The sequence below is a fragment of the Corylus avellana genome, chromosome ca5 (assembly GCF_901000735.1).
Source record: "Corylus avellana chromosome ca5, CavTom2PMs-1.0".
Lineage (NCBI taxonomy): Eukaryota > Viridiplantae > Streptophyta > Magnoliopsida > Fagales > Betulaceae > Corylus > Corylus avellana.
Window position 1 is genome coordinate 8,000,193 of NC_081545.1, and position 18,931 is coordinate 8,019,123.

Here is an 18,931-nt window from a genome sequence, read left to right on the forward strand (position 1 = left end):
AAGATAAAACAAGTCCGCAGGCTAAAAGAAAAATAAAACTCCACAGAGTATTTGAGAGAGAATTCTCTAATTTGATAATAATTCAATGGATTTAGTTTTACAAAATAAGCAAGCATATTTATAGAAGAGAAATACTTGTAGAGAAAGTAAACCTACTTCTAGTAGAGAAAGTAAATCTAATCCTAGTAGAGAAAGTAAATCTATTCATAGTAGGAAAGTAAACATAATCCTAGTAACAATAGTAAATCTAGCCCTATAAGGAAAGGAAATAAAGTCCTAATAAAATAAAATAAAATCCTAATATAAAATTGACAATCAGCGGGAATCGTGGCAATCTTTCCTTTTGTACTTCCGTTGTTTGAGAACGGATAAAATTCTGATCAAGTGGCGCTACTCCAATATTATTTTTGATATTTTCCTTATTTTCGTTTTTACCAAAAATATAGGTAAATATCATCCTATATCACATATGCTATAGAGAAAAACAGATTTATTTAGTAAAATTCTAACAAGCTTTACGTAAGGCTTTTGTTTTCTAGATTTTTTCATAGGTAGAAAAATATGCGGGGATAATATGAATGAGATGAGAAATTCCCTGTCTTTCGTTCTTTGTATGTCTTGCTTGGAAGCTTAAACAAATCCTCCTTGTATGGTTAGAAAGTGTCCTTCCAAGAGCTGAGAAAGTAAAAGGAGGAAGAATTTCATGGATAATTATAAAGAAATATGATATTTGTTGTCTGTGATGATATGCAACTAGGAGGGTCTATCTGACTTTACTCATAAGCAAATTAAGGAAAAATAAATTTGGATCTCTTGAATGCTTCAAATCTCAATAATTATTTTAAAATAAAATTATTCAAAATTTATCATATTAGTATTTTTTTTTATGATATTTACTTTTAACAATTAAGTATATATATATATATATATATATATATATATATTAAATATAATAGTAAATTTTAAAAAAATTATTGAGATTTGAAGAAATCTACTATGCTAAAAAAGTCTATGAGATGATTTAAACTTATTAGATGTGATGTCAATATTATTCGTTGGTCCATTTATTTTAGGGAAAAATTAAATTAAATTTAGGTTTTTATGTGATTATAATTTAGTCCTTAGGTTTTCAATTTCAATAATTAAGTTCTTAGGTTTTTCTCTAGTTTTAAATAAGTCTCTCTATCAACTTATTGTTCAATTAATTACCCGTATGTCATGCCAGGTCAATCAATTAATGTCACACGACTTTTATTTGACGTGTCGTGTGCCAACTAACCGTCTATACGTGTCGCATGATACAAATACTTTAAATTACAAGTATATTCTAAATAAATCATTTAAAAAAAGTTAAAAATAAATTCTTTATTTATGGTGTATTTGTAATTTTAAAGTAATAATGCCAAGTGTCACATAGAGTTGGCACATTATGTATCAAATGAGAGTTAGGTGGTATTAATTGATGAGTCAGACGTGCCATGTTGTTAATTAATTAGGTGGTAAGTGAACATAATAACCATTTTTTTTTTTTTTTGAAAAATTTTGGATGGAAGAATATCTTGATTTCCTTAATGTTATTGTATCTTTTGAAAATTGTAAGATTTGATTTTTCAAAATTGAAAGCTTGAAATGTTTCTAAAATAGAAGAAGAAAAAACCAAGAACTTAATTACTTAATTGTTGAAGTTGAAAACCTAAGGATTAAATTAAAATCTCATAAAAAGCTAAGTATGGGCATGACAAGAAAAAATTAATGAAAAGGTTGAGTGTTTATTAATACATCTAACCAAATTGGAGTACAATAAGTAAACAAGGACAAGCTCCTAAAATTATGGAATGAAAATAGATCTTCAAATATTATATACGTCTTAAGTTTGACTCTATAGAAAGGCTCAACTAGGGATACGAGTTTTACACTATTTGTTAGGGGTGAAAAGGCTGTTATGGTTGGTTAAAACTACTAATGTAACTGCCTTCGCTAACCGTCTAGGTGGTTAACCGGTGGTTTGCGGTTATTTAAACGGTTAGCGGTTAACCGTTTTTAAAGGGAAAAAAAAAATTAAAAAATTTGTGCTTGGCTCGGCTCGCCATTCTCCCTGGCTAGCCAAGCTCGCCTGTCAGGCAAGCCGAGTACTCGAAGCTTAGCTCTTGGCTCGCCCAGCTTAAGTGCTTGACTAAGGCAATATCTAGAGGATTAGGAAATGACATGTGTTTCATATAGATGAGTGAAGGTGGAAGTGGTGGGTTTCTTTTTCCAATGTGAAACAAACAAGAGGCAATTGAAAAAACACTTGTAGTTGTTCGTATGGGAGTCAATGACAAGGTCAAGAGGCAAATTGATAACCTCACTCCCCATGCGTTAGTGTTTTTGGCTTCATGCCTAACTCATCTTTTTAAAAACTTAATATTACATTATATAACATATAAACAATATATTTTTATGGACAAAGTTTTACTTCAAACTGGGTTGGAGGAATTTTTTTAAATCTATACTGTAAAAGTGACATGTGTCCCTTAAACATGTGAGATACACATGTTTTTATTAACTGTTTCCAAAAACAGTTAGTGCGGTTAGTGGTTATGACGATTAGCGGTTATAACCGCTTCTCTTAAAAAAAAAAATTATAAAATAATGCAATTTTATTTTTTCATTTCTCTTTCTGGTGAGGTTGCTTTGTGTGGATTAAAATTTTAGAGGATACAGAAAACTACTCATATATCCTAAAAAGACCATTTTATGAAATTGATGTGTCGGTGTTCATTAGTTATTGATTTTTTTTTTTTTTTTTTTTTTTAACAATAACTGAGAGCTGATGAGTAAGATAAGAAAAAAAAAATGTCTTAAAAATTTGCTCTTGTTGCCACACTTTTTAAGATGTTTTTTTTTTTGGCACAAGACTCAAAATTGTTTTTATAATTATGTCACATCATAATTAAAAAACAAAAGGCATCATGTAAAATATTTTATCAAATAAACTTTTATTTTGAATAATGTTTTATATTTAAATTATTTGTTAATTTATTTGCTTTGCGACCTAAAACGAAACCAAAGATTTTGGATAAACTTTTTCTCTGAACTAATTTGAATGAATTTATTTTAATATACTTTATTAAAAATATATGTACATTTTTTTTAATAATATGTAAAATATATATATATTTTTAATAAAATTTATTTCAACTTTATCTCTACAAATAAAAAAATATTTACATCTCCAATATTTAAATAATACATATTAATTTTATAAAGTAGGTAGAAAGAAATTCCTCCTGCCTAATTTAAACTTTGTCCAGACATTTTTTGATTTTTTTTTGTGGGGATGTATTATGGTCTATGTAGTTCTTATCTGTTTGGTGTTTAGTCAATGCATGCCACAGAAGATGAGTGAAAACGAATCAAGCCATTCAAACGATAAATAAAAGAGGACAAGATTTCGTTTCAATCTTTTTTTATAAAAGTCAAAGATACGTAAGAGAAATGATTACACATGGACATGGAGTCAAATACGGAAGCTCTTGGTTTTGATTGGGTACACAAAGAAACTGCCAGCGCTAGAACAGTCATAGTAGCCGAAAATATCTTTCCTTTCAGATTAACCCCCAAAATAAATTGGCTTAGTAAAGAAAAACCCCACCCCCAAAAGAATTTTAAGTTGTTTATCGTATGATGCATCTGTACAAGACTTTTTTTTTTTTTTTTTTTTTTGAATAATCTGTACAAGACTTTTGGTTTCAATATATGTACAAAAACCTCTATATATAGTAAATTGAGACATCTACAGCCAAAACAATATTGTTGTTGTCTTCATTATTTTATCAAAAGCTAAAGAAGACTTTTTCATAAGTGAATCAAACACAGAGATTCCAGATTCCCAGAAAAAGGCGCAAGAATCTCACTTTAGTCCATACACACCCACCCAGTTTGACAGAGTGAGTTTTTCTTTTTCTTTTTTCCTTGTTTTCTTGGTTGGTTCATCTGATTAATTCTTCTTTGATGTCGTTCCTCAAACCCATCTTCATTCATATGGAATGGAATGGCTCTGTAATTGTGCATGTGTGTGTGAAAAATACCTCAAATGATGATGATATTTGATTTTTATTAATGGGTTATTGGTTTTGAAAAATTGGAGTTCTGGGTATTGGAAATATGCACCTTTTTTCTTTTCTTCCCATGAAGTTCATGATGAATTGAAGCCTGCAAGTCTTTTATTTATTTATTTATTTATTTTTATGAATACAGATTTTATTCAATAGATTGGAGCAAAACCTGGAAATTCTAAAATAAGTCCCACTTAGTTACTAGGCTTGAACTGGGGAAAGAAAACCCCTTTTAAATAAAATAACGAACTTCTTAATAACCACTCATTCATACATGATTGGCAGTACTTGTAGGAACTGGTTGAAAGGAAGAAGCTTTCATTCATGGCAGCGCCTTATCAAAATGTGCCTCCCGCAAATCTTGAGGTTTGTGATCAAAATGATCGTTTCCTTTAATTATTGAATACCGCTGCATGATATTCGTTATTTCTTATAAAATTTTTTGATTTACATCTTCTGTCGTTAACAGGGGAAGTATGTTGCAATTTTAGTATGCTGGCTTCTTGGAAATGGGTGTCTCTTTTCATGGAACAGTATGGTGACCATAGAAGATTACTATTCTTACTTGTTCCCGGTAAATAAAGTCTCTTTTTTGCATTCTTCTTAATCATTTTTTTGGAGATATTCTCTGGGCTGTAGTTCTGTTAAAGGCTTGTCTTTCATGACTTGCAGGCTAGTGTGTGTTTGGTAAACCTTTTAGTTGTGATTTTTTTGTTTGAGTAGTAATAAGAAGTTATTGATTTGATATAAATGTGAAATAAGATGTTGACTTTTGTGAGAGAAAGGTGAAAAAAGTAGTTTTGAAAAGATGATGATTTTTGTTGGGAGAAGTAAAAATAAGGGGAGAGGGTTTGACATGGAACACTTGAGGATGCTTAAAACTTTCATGAAAGTTAGAATTTTATGTCGTAATTATGTGATCTAAGCTCATTATTTGACTCATTAATCAGCAATTAAGAATTAGTTTGAGCAGAGATTGGTACCATTAGTTCACTAGCATGGGCTCACCCTTTTGGAATCAATTCACTGAAACTGAATATAAACCATGATTTCAGATCTTGTCTTTCAGAGCTTCTCACTGACCAGAAAAATTCTTGGATTTCGAACTATTTAGTCTGGGAAAGCTCAAGGATTTCTTCTCTTCCCATATCATTCTGCTGCCCCATTTAGCTTCATAGATTTCATATTTATGATGCTGATTCTGTCAAGATATCTTGCACAATTATCCTGATTTTTCTGATTGATTTCCAAACTTTAATCTCCATGTCCTGAATTAGGATATGTATCATTTATGTTTTAATAGGATTCATTTTGCGTCTACTTAGAGGTGGTCTTGATTATTCTCTACACATATCTTCTTCTCTTCTTTTTTATTTTTTTATTTTATTTTATTTTTTTTATCAACTTATTAGATCTAAATTTGGTGAATTATAATACATAAGCTGTACTCCATCTTCTACATCGTTCAGAATTTATCTGAATATATGTTATAAGAATGTCAACAGTTGTTTCTGTAGCCAAGGATTGCCTTCGTGATTATGGTTCTTTTTTTTTTCCCTTGTGCAGGAGTACCATTCAGCAAGGGTCCTTACTCTTGTATATCAGCCGTTTGCACTTGGAACACTTGCAGTACTCACGTACAATGAGGCAAAAATGAATACTAGACGAAGAAACCTATTTGGATATACCCTGTTTTTCATAAGTACTCTCTTGGTTTTAGTTGTAAGTATAATTCACATTTCTAATTCAATCTACCAGATCCTATTCAGTTACATATATCATGAGCTTAAATACAAAGTATTAATCCTTTGAGATAGTTTTGAGTCCTTTTTGCTTCTTTATTATTATTCACAATAGTTGGATTTAGCTACTTCTGGGAAAGGTGGACTCGGAACTTTTATTGGAATATGTGTCATGAGCGGTGGTTTTGGAGTTGCGGATGCTCATGTGCAGGGTGGAATGATTGGAGATCTCTCCTTCATGCAACCTGAATTCATTCAAGTCAGTAGTCATGACTGCCATAATTAAATGCTCAATAGTTTCTTAGCTGTTGACACTTATCTAATCTGATTTTAAGTTTGTGACTAATTTCTTGTTTTAAAATTTTCAGTCTTTCCTTGCTGGTTTGGCTGCATCAGGTGCAATAACCTCTGCTTTGAGGTTAATTACAAAAGCAGCTTTTGAAAATACGAAGGATGGTCTTCGCAAGGGAGCCCGTATGTTCAAATCCCTATTGCTTTAGTTTCCTATTAATGAAGAGAAAAATCGAAAAATATCTCCCTATTGTTGTTGCAACACCCCAGTCCTACATTGAGAAGATGAATAGTCCACATAGAGTGGATGGATTATAAAGGTACTCATGAGTGCTACTCCCACTTAGTTCTTTATTAAGTAAGACTAGACTTATAAGTGATTCTAGGGAAGTTTTAAATTGATTGGTTCTTTTGAAGTGATAGCGCAGATGTGGCTATCGCTTTCCCTAATCGTTACAAATGGTATCAGAGCAACCTAGTTACATCATGTGGTACTGGAGCACTGCATAACGTGGCCTAATGAGGACGTTAGGGATTTAAGGGGGGAGATTGTAACACTCCAGTCTCACATTGGGAAGACGAATAGCTTACATAGTGAGTGGATAATAAGGCACTCATGGGTGCTAGTCCCACCTTGGTTCCTTAGTAAGTGAAACTGAATTTTATAAGTGATTTTATGAAATCTTCAAATTGACTAGTCCGTTTGAGGTGATAGTACAAATGTGGCTACAACTTTCATTGGGTCGTTATAGTTGCTGTTGTTAAACAATTAATCCTACAACATATTAGATCGGTTTGAATCTTAGAATATGGAAACAGGTTTCTGATTAAATTTTAGGGGCCCATATGATCAAATCCCTATTATTTTCGTTTACTTCCATTGATTTGCTTGGTACAAGTTGTGTCTCTTCATCATGGTAAGTTGTTAACTCTATTCAGAATTTGTTTGAGATCCATATCCACTCTGAGTTTCTTGTTATTTATTTGTGAGTTTGTCAAATTCATTTCTAGTTTGTTGTCAATATGTCTATTTGAGATGTATTGCTGACTGCATGCCATTTCTGGTACTCATGAATATTTATACAAGAGCCATACAGGAAATTGATGAGTAATTTATCTTGTAAAAATATTTATGCAGTTTCCTGATTATATAAAAGGTTGTAAGAAAAATCAATTGCTTTAATTGCTGCACTTTATTACTTTCATTTGCTTGTGGCTCTTGTCACCTTCAATAGTCATCATTCAGAGAATGCCGTACTTTAAGGGCATGCGATGGTTGTAATGGTTAAATTACTCTTTCTTACTACAACTGAGTGCTGATTTCTTCTTCTGCTTGCTGCTAAGAAAGCATTATCTTCTTGTAATTTTCTACTGTCATGCTTTATTTTTTATGCTTGGAGTTTCTGAAAAGGTGTTTCTAAAAGTTATGTTTTACGGTTGACTGCAGTTTTGTTCTTTGGAATTTCCACCTTCTTTGAGCTTCTTTGTGTTCTTCTTTATGCATTGGCCTTTCCAAAACTTCCAATTGTGAAGTATTATCGCTCAAAAGCAGCCTCAGAAGGATCAAAGACTGTTTCAGCTGACCTTGTGGCTGGCGGCATCCAAACATTGCCGCAACAAGAGGCATGTCTCTTTCTTTAATGACATGCAAAAAAAAAAAAATTTCTTGCAATTCACATATCAATCTTTTGTGAGATACTTGAATTTGCAGGCTGAGGAAGATCCAAAACAACTCGAGCGACTAAGCAGCAAAGAATTGTTCCTTCAGAACATTGATTATGCGCTTGACATGTTTCTGATATATGTGCTGAGTTTATCTATTTTCCCTGGATTCTTATCCGAAGATACTGGATCACACAGCTTAGGTGCATGGTACGTTTGTATCAACAATTACGTGATTAGTTTTGTGTCTGGTTTGCATTTCTGCCAATATTAATTTGTTCCATCCTTCTATCTTTTTATGCAATGACCAATTAGAGAATTATAGGCAAAGGTCTCTCAGTGTGCTTGTGGTCATTATCTGATAATTGGTGATATTTTCAGGTATGCTCTTGTTTTGTTTGCAATGTATAACGTGTGGGATCTCATTGGAAGATACATTCCACTCCTGAAATTCCTGAAGTTGGAGTCGCGGAAAGGTCTGATGCTAGCAATTCTTTCTCGGTTCTTACTCATCCCGGCGTTCTATTTCACGGCCAAGTATGGTGACCAGGGCTGGATGATTGTGCTGACATCCTTCTTGGGGTTAACTAATGGTTACCTCACTGTCTGTGTCCTCACTTCTGCACCAAAAGGTTACAAGGTTAGTTCATTAGATGTCACTGTGTTTTCTTTCTAAATTTTAAGGAGATTTGTAGAAGAACTTATATGCTTCTGAAACTCGTAGGGGCCGGAGCAAAACGCGTTGGGAAACATTCTGGTGTTGTTTCTTCTAGGAGGTATTTTTGCAGGGGTAACACTTGACTGGTTGTGGCTAATAGGTAAAGGCTGGTGAGTGCTGATTCTTGCTGATTTAAAAGGAAGTAAGATTTTTCTTATTTTAGCTTTTGTTTAGGAAAACTTTATTTCTACTGCTATGGGATAGTCATTGAGGAGGAAGTATGAAATGTGTGTCATTCTTTACAACTTGCTTCTACACTATACTTCAGAATTGTAATGTTTTGTACAGATTTATTGAGGAACTTATGAATAATTACCTTAAGTGTTTCTTCGAGCATGTTTGGGATTGTGTTTGAGAAACTGAACTTTTAAGTCAAAAAACACTTTTTGGCAAAAACTTCATTTTTAAGCTTTTGTTAAAAGTGCGTTTTTGCTATTGTTGAGCATTTTGGACATTTAAAAGTACTTTTCTATTTTTTTTACCAAACGGATTTTTTTTGTTTTCAAACAGATTTTTTTAGTGTTAAACGCACTTTTAAGCCTCTCAAACGCATACCTAAACAACCCTTTCATCTTGTCTCAAAAGTATTAAATTAAAGGGTGAATATCCTTCCACATCAAACTTACATCTTATTTGCGAAATTAGTAAAACTCTTTTTCTTTTCTTCTCTCTGTGATATGAAATTTATGTTCCAAAATGAACATTTGAGTACAAATGCATGCTACAACAAACTTCAGATTCCAGAAAACCCCTTGGGCTTATTGGGCTTCGTCCTATCACAGGCTTGGTTCTCAGTTTATATTGAAATGAATCAGGTTTGTATCTCAGTTCGACACAAACTCAAACTTCTCAATTACACGGTATGACACGTATAACTAGTTTAATAAAGAGATCGTATAAAGTTAACACGAACAAAGACCCATTTCAATCATGGTTCAGACCAATTCATATGATAAGAAAGACGCAACAAAAGAAGCAGGCTCCATTGGTCAGGAAAGGTCGGTTAAGGTGGGGGAAAGTAGAAGGCGACAAACATTCAACCGCAATTCTCTCCGGTGAACATGTGAAACGAAAGAATATGTTATGCCTCCAACGGATAAATTAATCACAATCTGAAAATATTTATAAAAATAAAAAAAATAAAAACATAATAATAATAGATTTGTTTACAATTATCATTGCAAATCGACCAACATGCTCAGTCCTTGGGAGATGGTCCGGTTGCTTCGTGAGTCGGTTTCTCGACGGCTGTACCATATTGCTAATCCCCGGAATCCACAGGCTTTTCGCACAAATCCCCACAATTTAAATGGCACCCCTTAAATCATTACAATTTTTTTTTTTTTTTTTGAGTGTTTTGTACTTAAATTATTTTTAATATATTTTAGAATAAAAAACAAAAATTTTAAGAAAAATGAGCCTTAGCTTTTGAAGAACCAACCGAACCACATTCACCTTGCTCCTAGTCGTTTTACCCAAACCAGACCCACAGTTTCAACTTTGGAAGAGAAGACAATGCATAAAATGGATCTATCTATGGTAATTTTTTGGGGAAATAAAATGATAAGTAAGAATATATATATATTTAGCAAAAAATAATAATGAAATGCAAGACTGACCCTCCTCGTACACTACATATCAAAACAAAAGTCTAAAAAACGAGCCTGAAATTTACAGTGGGGGAGCAAAAAGACAAAAATAGCCCTGGTAGCCCGTTTGTCTACTAGCTTCACGTGACCCGACACAAGATACCAAAAACCAGGGCATAAACCAAAAGAGAATGGACCCTCTCTCCCTCGGTCCCTCCTAGACAAACAGAGAAACCAAAATGATTAGGGGCAAAATGGGAAACCAAAAAATGGACGGTGAAGATGAGGACTGGGCCATCTCGAACTGCAGGGAATCAACGGCCAGCGGCATGTTCTCTTGGTCCGGGCTGCACGTGGACTCGTGTGGGGGGTGCGCGCTGTACATGATGGCCCGCAACACAGCCGAGACCGTTGGAATGTACGCCGTTTTGTTCCGGGCGAGCAGCCACGTCAGCCCCATGAGCTGGCAGTCCCTGTTGAACATCTTGCTCGCCCTCTCTGTTGTGGGCTTGTCCCCCGTCCCGTTTTTGTACCCGCCCTTGAGCTGTATCCATTAAAAGGGCATTTTAGTCCAAACACATCCAATAAAATAAGGGGCAGGGAAAAAAAACAAAAAACGAGAATAATTATGCACATGGTAACGTCAATTTTATAGGGTCTCCGAGAAAGACTTTGTTCTGTTTCACAAAGGGGCAAAGGAACACCTCCAAATCACAGCCCCTTTCACCATCATGTTTCATTGTTCATGTGCCATACCAAAAGGTAAATCATTATCTTTTTTTCCTTGCTAGAAAGTGTAAGAGATAAGTATGACCAATGAATTACAAGTCGGATTAAAATTGATGTAAATATTTCGACCCGAAACAAAACCGACATGCCAAATTTCATATCGGGATCAACTAAACAAGAAAACATTTTGGACCCATGAGGCAAAAAGTAACTCATTTAATATCAATAAATGTCAAACGAACATTCTCCACTATTTTAGAGCAATGATGCTATGAGATTTTTGTTATAGGAGACTCATAAATTGATGATGGTTCTATGATTGCAATGGATGAGCCTTGAAATGAAATCTAAATATGATTTAGGACAATGCATATTGCCCTGTGAATAGATTGGATTGGAATGGATTGGATGGAGAGTACCAAAATTTTCAAAATAATTTATTAAATTAAATTTAAAAAGGAAAAGAAAAAAGAAGCTGACCTTTTGAAGAGCCCCAAGGCACTTGGTACAGCCGGAGTAAGAAGAATTCCGGCAATTCTTCTCCAAATTCTTGACGGAAGCCGTGGGGGTCGCATTGTGGAAACCCGTAACGTTGAAAGCCGCGGGGCAGCTCAGCGAGCTGATCTGGTGGAGCCGAATCCCGCAGAAGCAAAGAATAGCGTCGCAGCTAGCGTTCGGCTGCGGAATCCGAATGCCACGGCTCAGCAGCGAGCTCTGCAGCGCGTTCACGCACCTCTGAGAGTCGTCCGGCATCATCGGGAGGTCGGATTCCGGCGCCGGCTCTGGAGCCGCCGACGACACCTGGAGAGCCGTCCTGGCGTGAGCCGCGAAGAGCCACGCTGCTAAGACGGGGCAGCAGCGGCTCCGGTCCAGGTTCTTCCCGCAGGCTTCGCTCACCCCGCCGAAGAGCTCGGCTGAGAGGTCTAGCCGGCAGGTCTGGGTCTGGGTCTGAACCGGGTAGGCCGGGACCAAGTACCCACCTTGGTTAGCCGGTTCAGAAAGAAAACCGGCGCGAGCGTAGTGAGCCATGAACCACAACCAAACAAAAGACCTAAAAACGGCCATAAGCGACGCCATGTTAAGCCACTGGTTTAGGAGCTTCTGGGTCGTGTTTCTGATCGCGAGATGCAGAGAGTGGGTGGTGACGGTTTGTTGGGTCTGTTTGGGAAAGGAGAAAATGTGATTGTGTGGGGAAAGTTTTGCGGGGAAAAGAGGGGGAAAAGAAGGAAAATCACTTGGGAACTTGGGAAAAAAAAAAGAGAGATGTGGGGGTTAAAGATGAGGACTTTAGGCTTTATCAAAGAGTGCACTTTATGTTTCTTGGAAAATATGGGAAGAAAAGTGGAAAAGAGGAAGATTTTGGAGAGATTCAAAGGAGGAGGAGGTTACAACTTTCTGTCATTTCTTAAGGCTTACCAAGATTCAGAGAAACCTAAAACAAGAAGCAAATGAAAATTGGAAGAATTAAGAAGAAGAAGAAGATGGGTTTACTCTGTTTCTTCTTCTTCTTCTTCTTCTTCTCTCTCTCTGTGGGTTTATGCGGACCGAGTGAAGAGGCTCCAAGATCACGAAGCAAAGTAAGCAGTCATTAAATAACATTATCATATTCTTTTGCGTTTTGTTTTTTGGAAAGGTTAAGTGAATATAGAAGAGAGTGAGGGGTCCATGACAAACAGAGAGAGATTCGTCTGGTTTAGAGAGGGAGAGACGAATCAGAAGGAGAGATGAGGGTTTGATAAGAAAGGCTGTCTGAGGATTTGGCAGTTTGTGGTGTCCTTTTCTTTTTCATTCTCTACCTTCCACTGAGGTTGACGTGAAAGTGCTCCCCTTTTTTGTGCCTCACCTCATTACTGGCCTTTTTATTTTGTGGCTTTGCCCGGCCTATAAACACTCATTTCAAACAATTATTAATGTTTTAAGTGAATTTTCATAATATTAGTTATTTAAAAGAAAAAATATATATATATATTTAAAACACTCGTTGCCTAAGGTAATACCTTTGCCCAAATATTTTTGGAAAACGTTCTCTCTATTTTTAGTACAACCAATAATTGTGATGAGTTTGAAAAACCTTCAATTTTTTGTAAAATTATCTATTTTTAAAAAAATTATAAACAATTTTTCAAGTTTTAACTTTTCATTCTCAAAACGTCAAAGTTCGTTGGAATGCTGCCGGAGTTTGCCGGACCAGTGTCGGAAGTTGCTGGCTCTCTACTAGAGTTCACTAGAAGTTGGTCACCATTTTTTGCATGAGTCAAAGGCCAAAAAATAGTTTCAAAATTTTATTCTTCTAAAAATTAATTTCATTAAAAATATTTTTGAACATCCTTTTAAGCGTGGGAAGTGACATTTAAGCTTGCGGTCCAAGCAAGTGGTAACACGAGTTGTGAACAATATGAATTTTTGGGCTCCACTAGCAATTAAAGAGAAACTCTCTTGATAAATTTTATTATGAAAAAAAAGAATATCAAAGTATGTGTTTTGTAGATTACAATATTGTTTCTGAAAATACCCTTAAAAACCCAACAAAACATAAACAATGTCACGTGAAAAACCATAGTCATCATACTATATACGTTGCTACGCTCGAAGTGACAGTTGGCAGCCTTACAAATAAACTGAAATTGTATTCTTGATTAAAAATTGTCCTCTACTCCTGATTCTCAGACTCAAAATCTCAAGTGGCTAGTTTTCTAAAGAAAGAAAACTTCAACAAAATCATGGAATAAGGAAGTACATTATGGAATAGAATTTTTTTCATTTCAAATTAAATGAATTTCTCTTTTATATTTATGATTTAAAGTTATAAGTTTTTTTTTTTTTTTTTAACGAATTATTTCTTCATCGATATAACAATTAAATTGGGCAAAATGCTTCATACAATGCCAAAGATATAATTTGGAATCTTTACAATTCAAACATTATATATGACATACACAATAGCCTATCGAGCTATTATAAGATAATATTTATCAAAAGTCACCATCTTAATCAGTTTCATATTTACAGCAAATTCTGGCGAATCACGTTTTTATATACTGCCAGGTCATTGATTCCCTGGCTTCGCAATCCCATTCGCTGCCTTTTCCATAGTGACAATTCTTCTTTATGCTTGATACATCTTCCGTCATCAGTCTATGGTTTACGCTCAAAAAATGAACCATAAGAAAACAAAAAACCGACCGAAAACCAATTATGTTATTCTTAAGGATTCGTGAAAACAAAACCTAAGAAAACGAATAAATCTTCACCCCCATAAATCGCTACTAGAAGCAGATCTAGAGATAATGCATTCTTATTTTTTTTTTTAAAAAAAAATGAAAATATAACAACAAAAACCCAACACACCCTCAAGCGTTCTACACGCCACCAATGGCTAGCCACTGCCGCTAAAAATCAACCTGAAGACCATTGACACAAGCGCCATGATCGATCTATAGTGGAAGCGAAAAAATGGAGGGTGAAAGGGGAAATAGAAACAGGACAGGGCCTCCTCCTACTCTAAAAGTTATTACATTTAAAAATATGCATGATATCAATTTTGTTATGTTTTTTTAACAAATTTAAATTATGTGATATCACGCACATCATTATATGCACAAACATTAAATTTTAACCATAAAATATATATTATTTATTTCATTTTAAATGAAGAAATTCCTTGTCTGTTAATGATACTGAATTTGAACGAAATTTGGATGGAATTAAATAGAGTGCTGACTTTTATCTATGTGGGATCCTTTTCTTTTTAAACAAATGCGGCATATCAAGTAGATTTTCTTGAATGCCATGTTTGAATGAGGGTGTGATAATGCAAGCATGTTTGCCCGACCTCTTATATTTTTGTTTTTTATGCAATATAAAGGAGAAAGGGAAAGAGGAAGAAAATATCAAACCAAAACACATAAAGGGTTTGGGTAACCCAACAATAAGCCGAATAAAACGAAATCAGTGCAATAACAACTAAATAAGGAAGGGATGTGCTAATTGAATAACACAATCCTAATTCCTATGAATTCTTGGCACAAACCCAAAAAAATTAGCCATCATTAAGATGGTTTGAGGCATGAGAATGATCATGAACCTCAAAAGATTCTTTAACCTTTCCCATAGCCAAGAGTCATAAAAAGGGGCACGAACCTTGAAAGGTCCTTTAACTCACCTCGAACCTCCACAATAAATTCACTACAACAGCACACTAGAAGAAAGTTTGTAGCAACAAGGATGACACTGATAGTGGATAGTGGATGAATCAACGCCATTCACGAGACGAACCAGCCCAAATTTAGGAAAACACCTCAAAATAATTTACAACAAGATCTACAAATTTCCATAGCCCAAAAAGATCGATCCAACTATGAAGAATCATTAAGAAGATAGTAAAAGAAAAACGACCAGTCTACCAAGGTTTTCTGGAACTTTTACTTAACTAATAACTCCAGTTCGCCCAACCTTCAATTCCATCATTTTTCCTTTTTTTTTTTTTTTTTTTTTTTTTCACTTATTTTTGACATGTCGGTATAAAGGGAGAGAAAAGAAATGAGAACATTTCAACTAGTAATCTCATTTTAATGAGACATAATCCCTAACCGATTGATAATTTTCTTTTTTTTCTTTGCCAACTTAATATCAAAGAATTTCACCGTTGACATCCCCCATCAAGCCTCCAACTGCCAAATTGTTTTGAGGCGTTTGTTGACCGAATCCAACCGTCATCAAATAATGCTTTGGCAATAGTTGAAATGCCTTGTGCATTGTGGCAAAGCCAAAAAGAAAAGGCATGAGTACCATTCATCATAATTTCATAAATCATTCGGTTTTCTTGTACTATTATAAAAAGATTAATTTGATGAAAAAAAATATATATATAGAAAGAAAGAAAAGAAGATTGGGCCTAATGATCAGGTTGGCTAGCTGCCCCCACTTCTCTTTGTATGGGGACCAACCAAGACTTTGTGTCTTGTGAGTTTATAGGAAGAGGAGGAACATAGCTCATGAGCAGATTTTCAGAGTTTATAGTGGAGAATAAAAGTAAAAAAGGTACTGCACTTAACACAGGGTCCCCTACTGCCTACAGTACCCCTTTGAAGTCGCTTTATTTCTGATAATTCAAGAAACATTTGTCTATGTATTTTAATTTAAGGAAAAAAATCAGTTTTAATCTACAAGCTTTTATGCTATTTTAATTTAGTTTTTATGTTTTTAATTTTGACAATTAGATTTTTAAATTTTATTTTAAACAGGTTTCACAATCTACTTGTTAACCAATTAATAAACGGTATACCAAATCAACCCAATTAACTAATGTTACATGACTCTTATTTGACACATATTTTTAATTTTACAGTAACTGTGCCATATGGTACATACATTGGTAACATGATATGTTGAATAATAATCACATAGTATTAACAGTGGCGGAGCCACGTACATCTTTGGGGGTGCCAAAGATTTTTTAAATTTTTTTTTTCACCCACAAAATTATATATATATTTCTTTTTACCTACTCAAGACATGGTGCCCCTAAAGTCAAGGACTCACTCTCTTTCGTTCTTTCTATCTCAAAGATTCGATACTTGATGATTTTGTACTTCTAAGAGACCGTAAAGTGCAGTTATATATATATATTTTGTATTTCTGTTTTTTAAATATAGTGCTGACATGTTGCATTTCTAATATATCGATTTGAGCACATATTTATGAACTTTTATAGATTTTTTTTTGTGATGCATATATTGTGAGAATTACCAAATTTTTAGGGTGAAGAAAACTTTAGTACGCCAAGAAAAAAAAAATTAGCGGCACCCCCAAAATAAACTTTAGTATGCTAACATAAATTGTCTGACTCCGCCATTGAGTATTAATGAATTGGTGTTACATGGTATATCGCTAATTAATTGGATGGTAAATTGATAAAATGACATTTTTGAAATTAGAAGAAAACTTCAAAATATAATTGTCAAAACTAAAAATTAAGGAATTAAATTGAAATAGCGTGAAAACCTAAGGACTAAATAGAATAAAGTTTTGTATGGATTAATATAAAACCAACATTCAGCCCAATATCCAACCGAAAAGGCAACAATAAATATTAGAGTATTCACAGAATATATATATATAAACTAAATAGACAATCGTATATGAAATGCATTTAAAAAGTCATTAACTTAAAAAAGTAATTTTAATTAACTACAATCGTATATGAAATGCATTTAAAAAGTCATATCCTTTAAAAAAAAGTAATTTTAATTAACTATTTTAGATTTTATATATATATATATATATATATATATCATAAAGAAATAAAGAACTAAAGAAAAAGTGAGTATGTGAGAGAAGAGAATAAAATATTTTATGCATTCGGTTTTTTTTGTTTTTTCTTTTAACGTATCCTTATATGTGGAGTAAGATTCGATCTAGTGACTTCTGTTTTATGAGGTGTAGTTTTCAAGCAATTGAGCTATCTATTTAGAACAATACTTCTCCACATTTGTAGAAGCACCTTAGCTCAAATGCAAATTAGCACAAGTGTCGGACCAAAAAGTCAAGAGTAAAGAAATGAATATGACAAGAAAAACTAATGTGACATTGTAGTTTTTACTATATTACTTTATAAATTGACATAACAATTCATAATTAATATAATGATTAGACATAAAATTTGATTTATTAATTTAATTAGTTAATGATTAACTTTTAAAGGCAAGAAAGAGCTCAAAGAGGAACGTGAGTGCCTTGGGATAGTGATGGTATCCCAGGGATTTGACATTTTGCGTGCTGTGCTCTTTTGGACAGCCGTATCCTCGTGACTAAATTAAGCGTGTGGTTACTGCCTTCCCGGTCAGCTTTACCTCGTCTCAGACAACCAGTCGTGCGTGGTGATGGCAGTCAAAGTATCCAACTTTTTCCACATTTTTTTTTAAAAAAAAGATATAAAATTATTATTAACAGAAATGCAATGCCCAGAGAGCAGCAGAGAGAGAGAGAGAGAGAGAAAGAAGAAGAACAAATTTTGAATCTCCAAAAGATAAAGACGAAGAGGGAGTGAAGCATTCGTTTAAAGACAAACATAAAGCTGAGAATGATTCAAACAGAAAGGCATCTTTGCAAAAGCTTGGTGGGTTTTTGTTTCTTCTTTGGGTTTTGGGCTCTGTGGATTAAGAAAGAAAGATAGAGAGAGAGGGGTAGCCTTTTCTTTTTCTTTTCTTTTAGGTTATTATTATTATTATATTATAATTGGATTAGGTTCAAAAGAGAGAGATGTTTGAGCAAAGTAAAAAAGTGTTGGAAAAAAAGGTAATAATCATGGCGTCGACGGCCCCATTACATTATTATCTTCAACTTGTACGTTGCTGGGGGTTTTGGTCAGTCCCACAGAAGGCGTGGTGCATGGTGTTTGTTTTCAGAGATTTCGGCTGCAAAAGTTTTATTTTGCCACTTGTTTCCTTCTCTTTTCCACACGTACATATTATACGCGAACTTTACTGTACTTCTGGGTTTGATTTCTTTTGTTTTTTTTTCTTTTGTTCTTTTTATTTGGGTGACGAATCTTTGGTGGTAGATCTTAGCATTATAAGTTTGAACATCTTTTCAGGTGAAATTTGTATTTTTTTTTATTTCCCTTTCAATTAAGTAAATGGAAAATCATCAGAAATATGTAGTAGATTTGGGCAGTACTCTAGCGAAAAAGGAGGAATCCCAGTTTGATGAAAATTGCTTGTTGGTGAAATGTGAAAGTAAACCGTAGGTAATGATGCAGTAGATCAAGAGGTAGAATGTCTCCTCGATCAGGACTCCTCTCATAGTAAAATGCTGATGGTAGGGTAGACCCCAAAAGAAGTGACTGTTGCAGTAAATTTAATATAAAAATAACGGATTATAATTGATGAGTATGACATATTTAATTAAATAGGTTAGGATAGAGTTGTCATCACATATAGTCTTATATTTATTCCTTAATACAACCCAAAGCTAACACGTGACATTTAAAGCTGATAATTTTTAATAAAACCCACAAACCCGAGACGAAATTAACAAGTTGAGATTGATAAGTATAACTTGTTTAATTAAATGAGTTAGATTATGATTAGCTTATATAATCTT

At 34.0% G+C, this 18,931-nt stretch overlaps 2 protein-coding genes across 3 annotated transcripts; one reads left to right on the forward strand and one right to left on the reverse strand.

The window, feature by feature from the left end:
• Positions 1-3,686: 3,686 nt before the first annotated feature.
• On the forward strand, positions 3,687-8,831 carry LOC132183104 (equilibrative nucleotide transporter 3-like). 2 transcript variants are annotated; one of them, XM_059596503.1, is made up of 10 exons: positions 3,687-3,929; positions 4,392-4,463; positions 4,567-4,671; positions 5,664-5,819; positions 5,955-6,098; positions 6,208-6,313; positions 7,578-7,753; positions 7,842-8,002; positions 8,174-8,432; positions 8,517-8,831. In XM_059596503.1, the coding sequence occupies exons 2-10, from the start codon at positions 4,422-4,424 to the stop codon at positions 8,622-8,624; spliced, it is 1,257 nt and encodes a 418-aa protein (XP_059452486.1). In that variant the 5' UTR covers positions 3,687-3,929; positions 4,392-4,421; the 3' UTR covers positions 8,625-8,831. The 2 variants fall into 2 exon arrangements, with proteins under 2 accessions (XP_059452486.1, XP_059452484.1); XM_059596501.1 differs by having other exon boundaries at positions 3,688-3,929; positions 4,383-4,463.
• A 1,240-nt stretch (positions 8,832-10,071) lies between these two features.
• Positions 10,072-12,495, reverse strand: LOC132183289 (uncharacterized GPI-anchored protein At4g28100). The gene is made up of 2 exons (XM_059596692.1): positions 11,309-12,495; positions 10,072-10,643 (listed from the first exon to the last, which is right to left on the reverse strand). Exons 1-2 carry the CDS (start codon positions 11,903-11,905, stop codon positions 10,317-10,319), a joined length of 924 nt encoding a protein of 307 aa, XP_059452675.1. The 5' UTR covers positions 11,906-12,495; the 3' UTR covers positions 10,072-10,316.
• Positions 12,496-18,931: the final 6,436 nt, after the last annotated feature.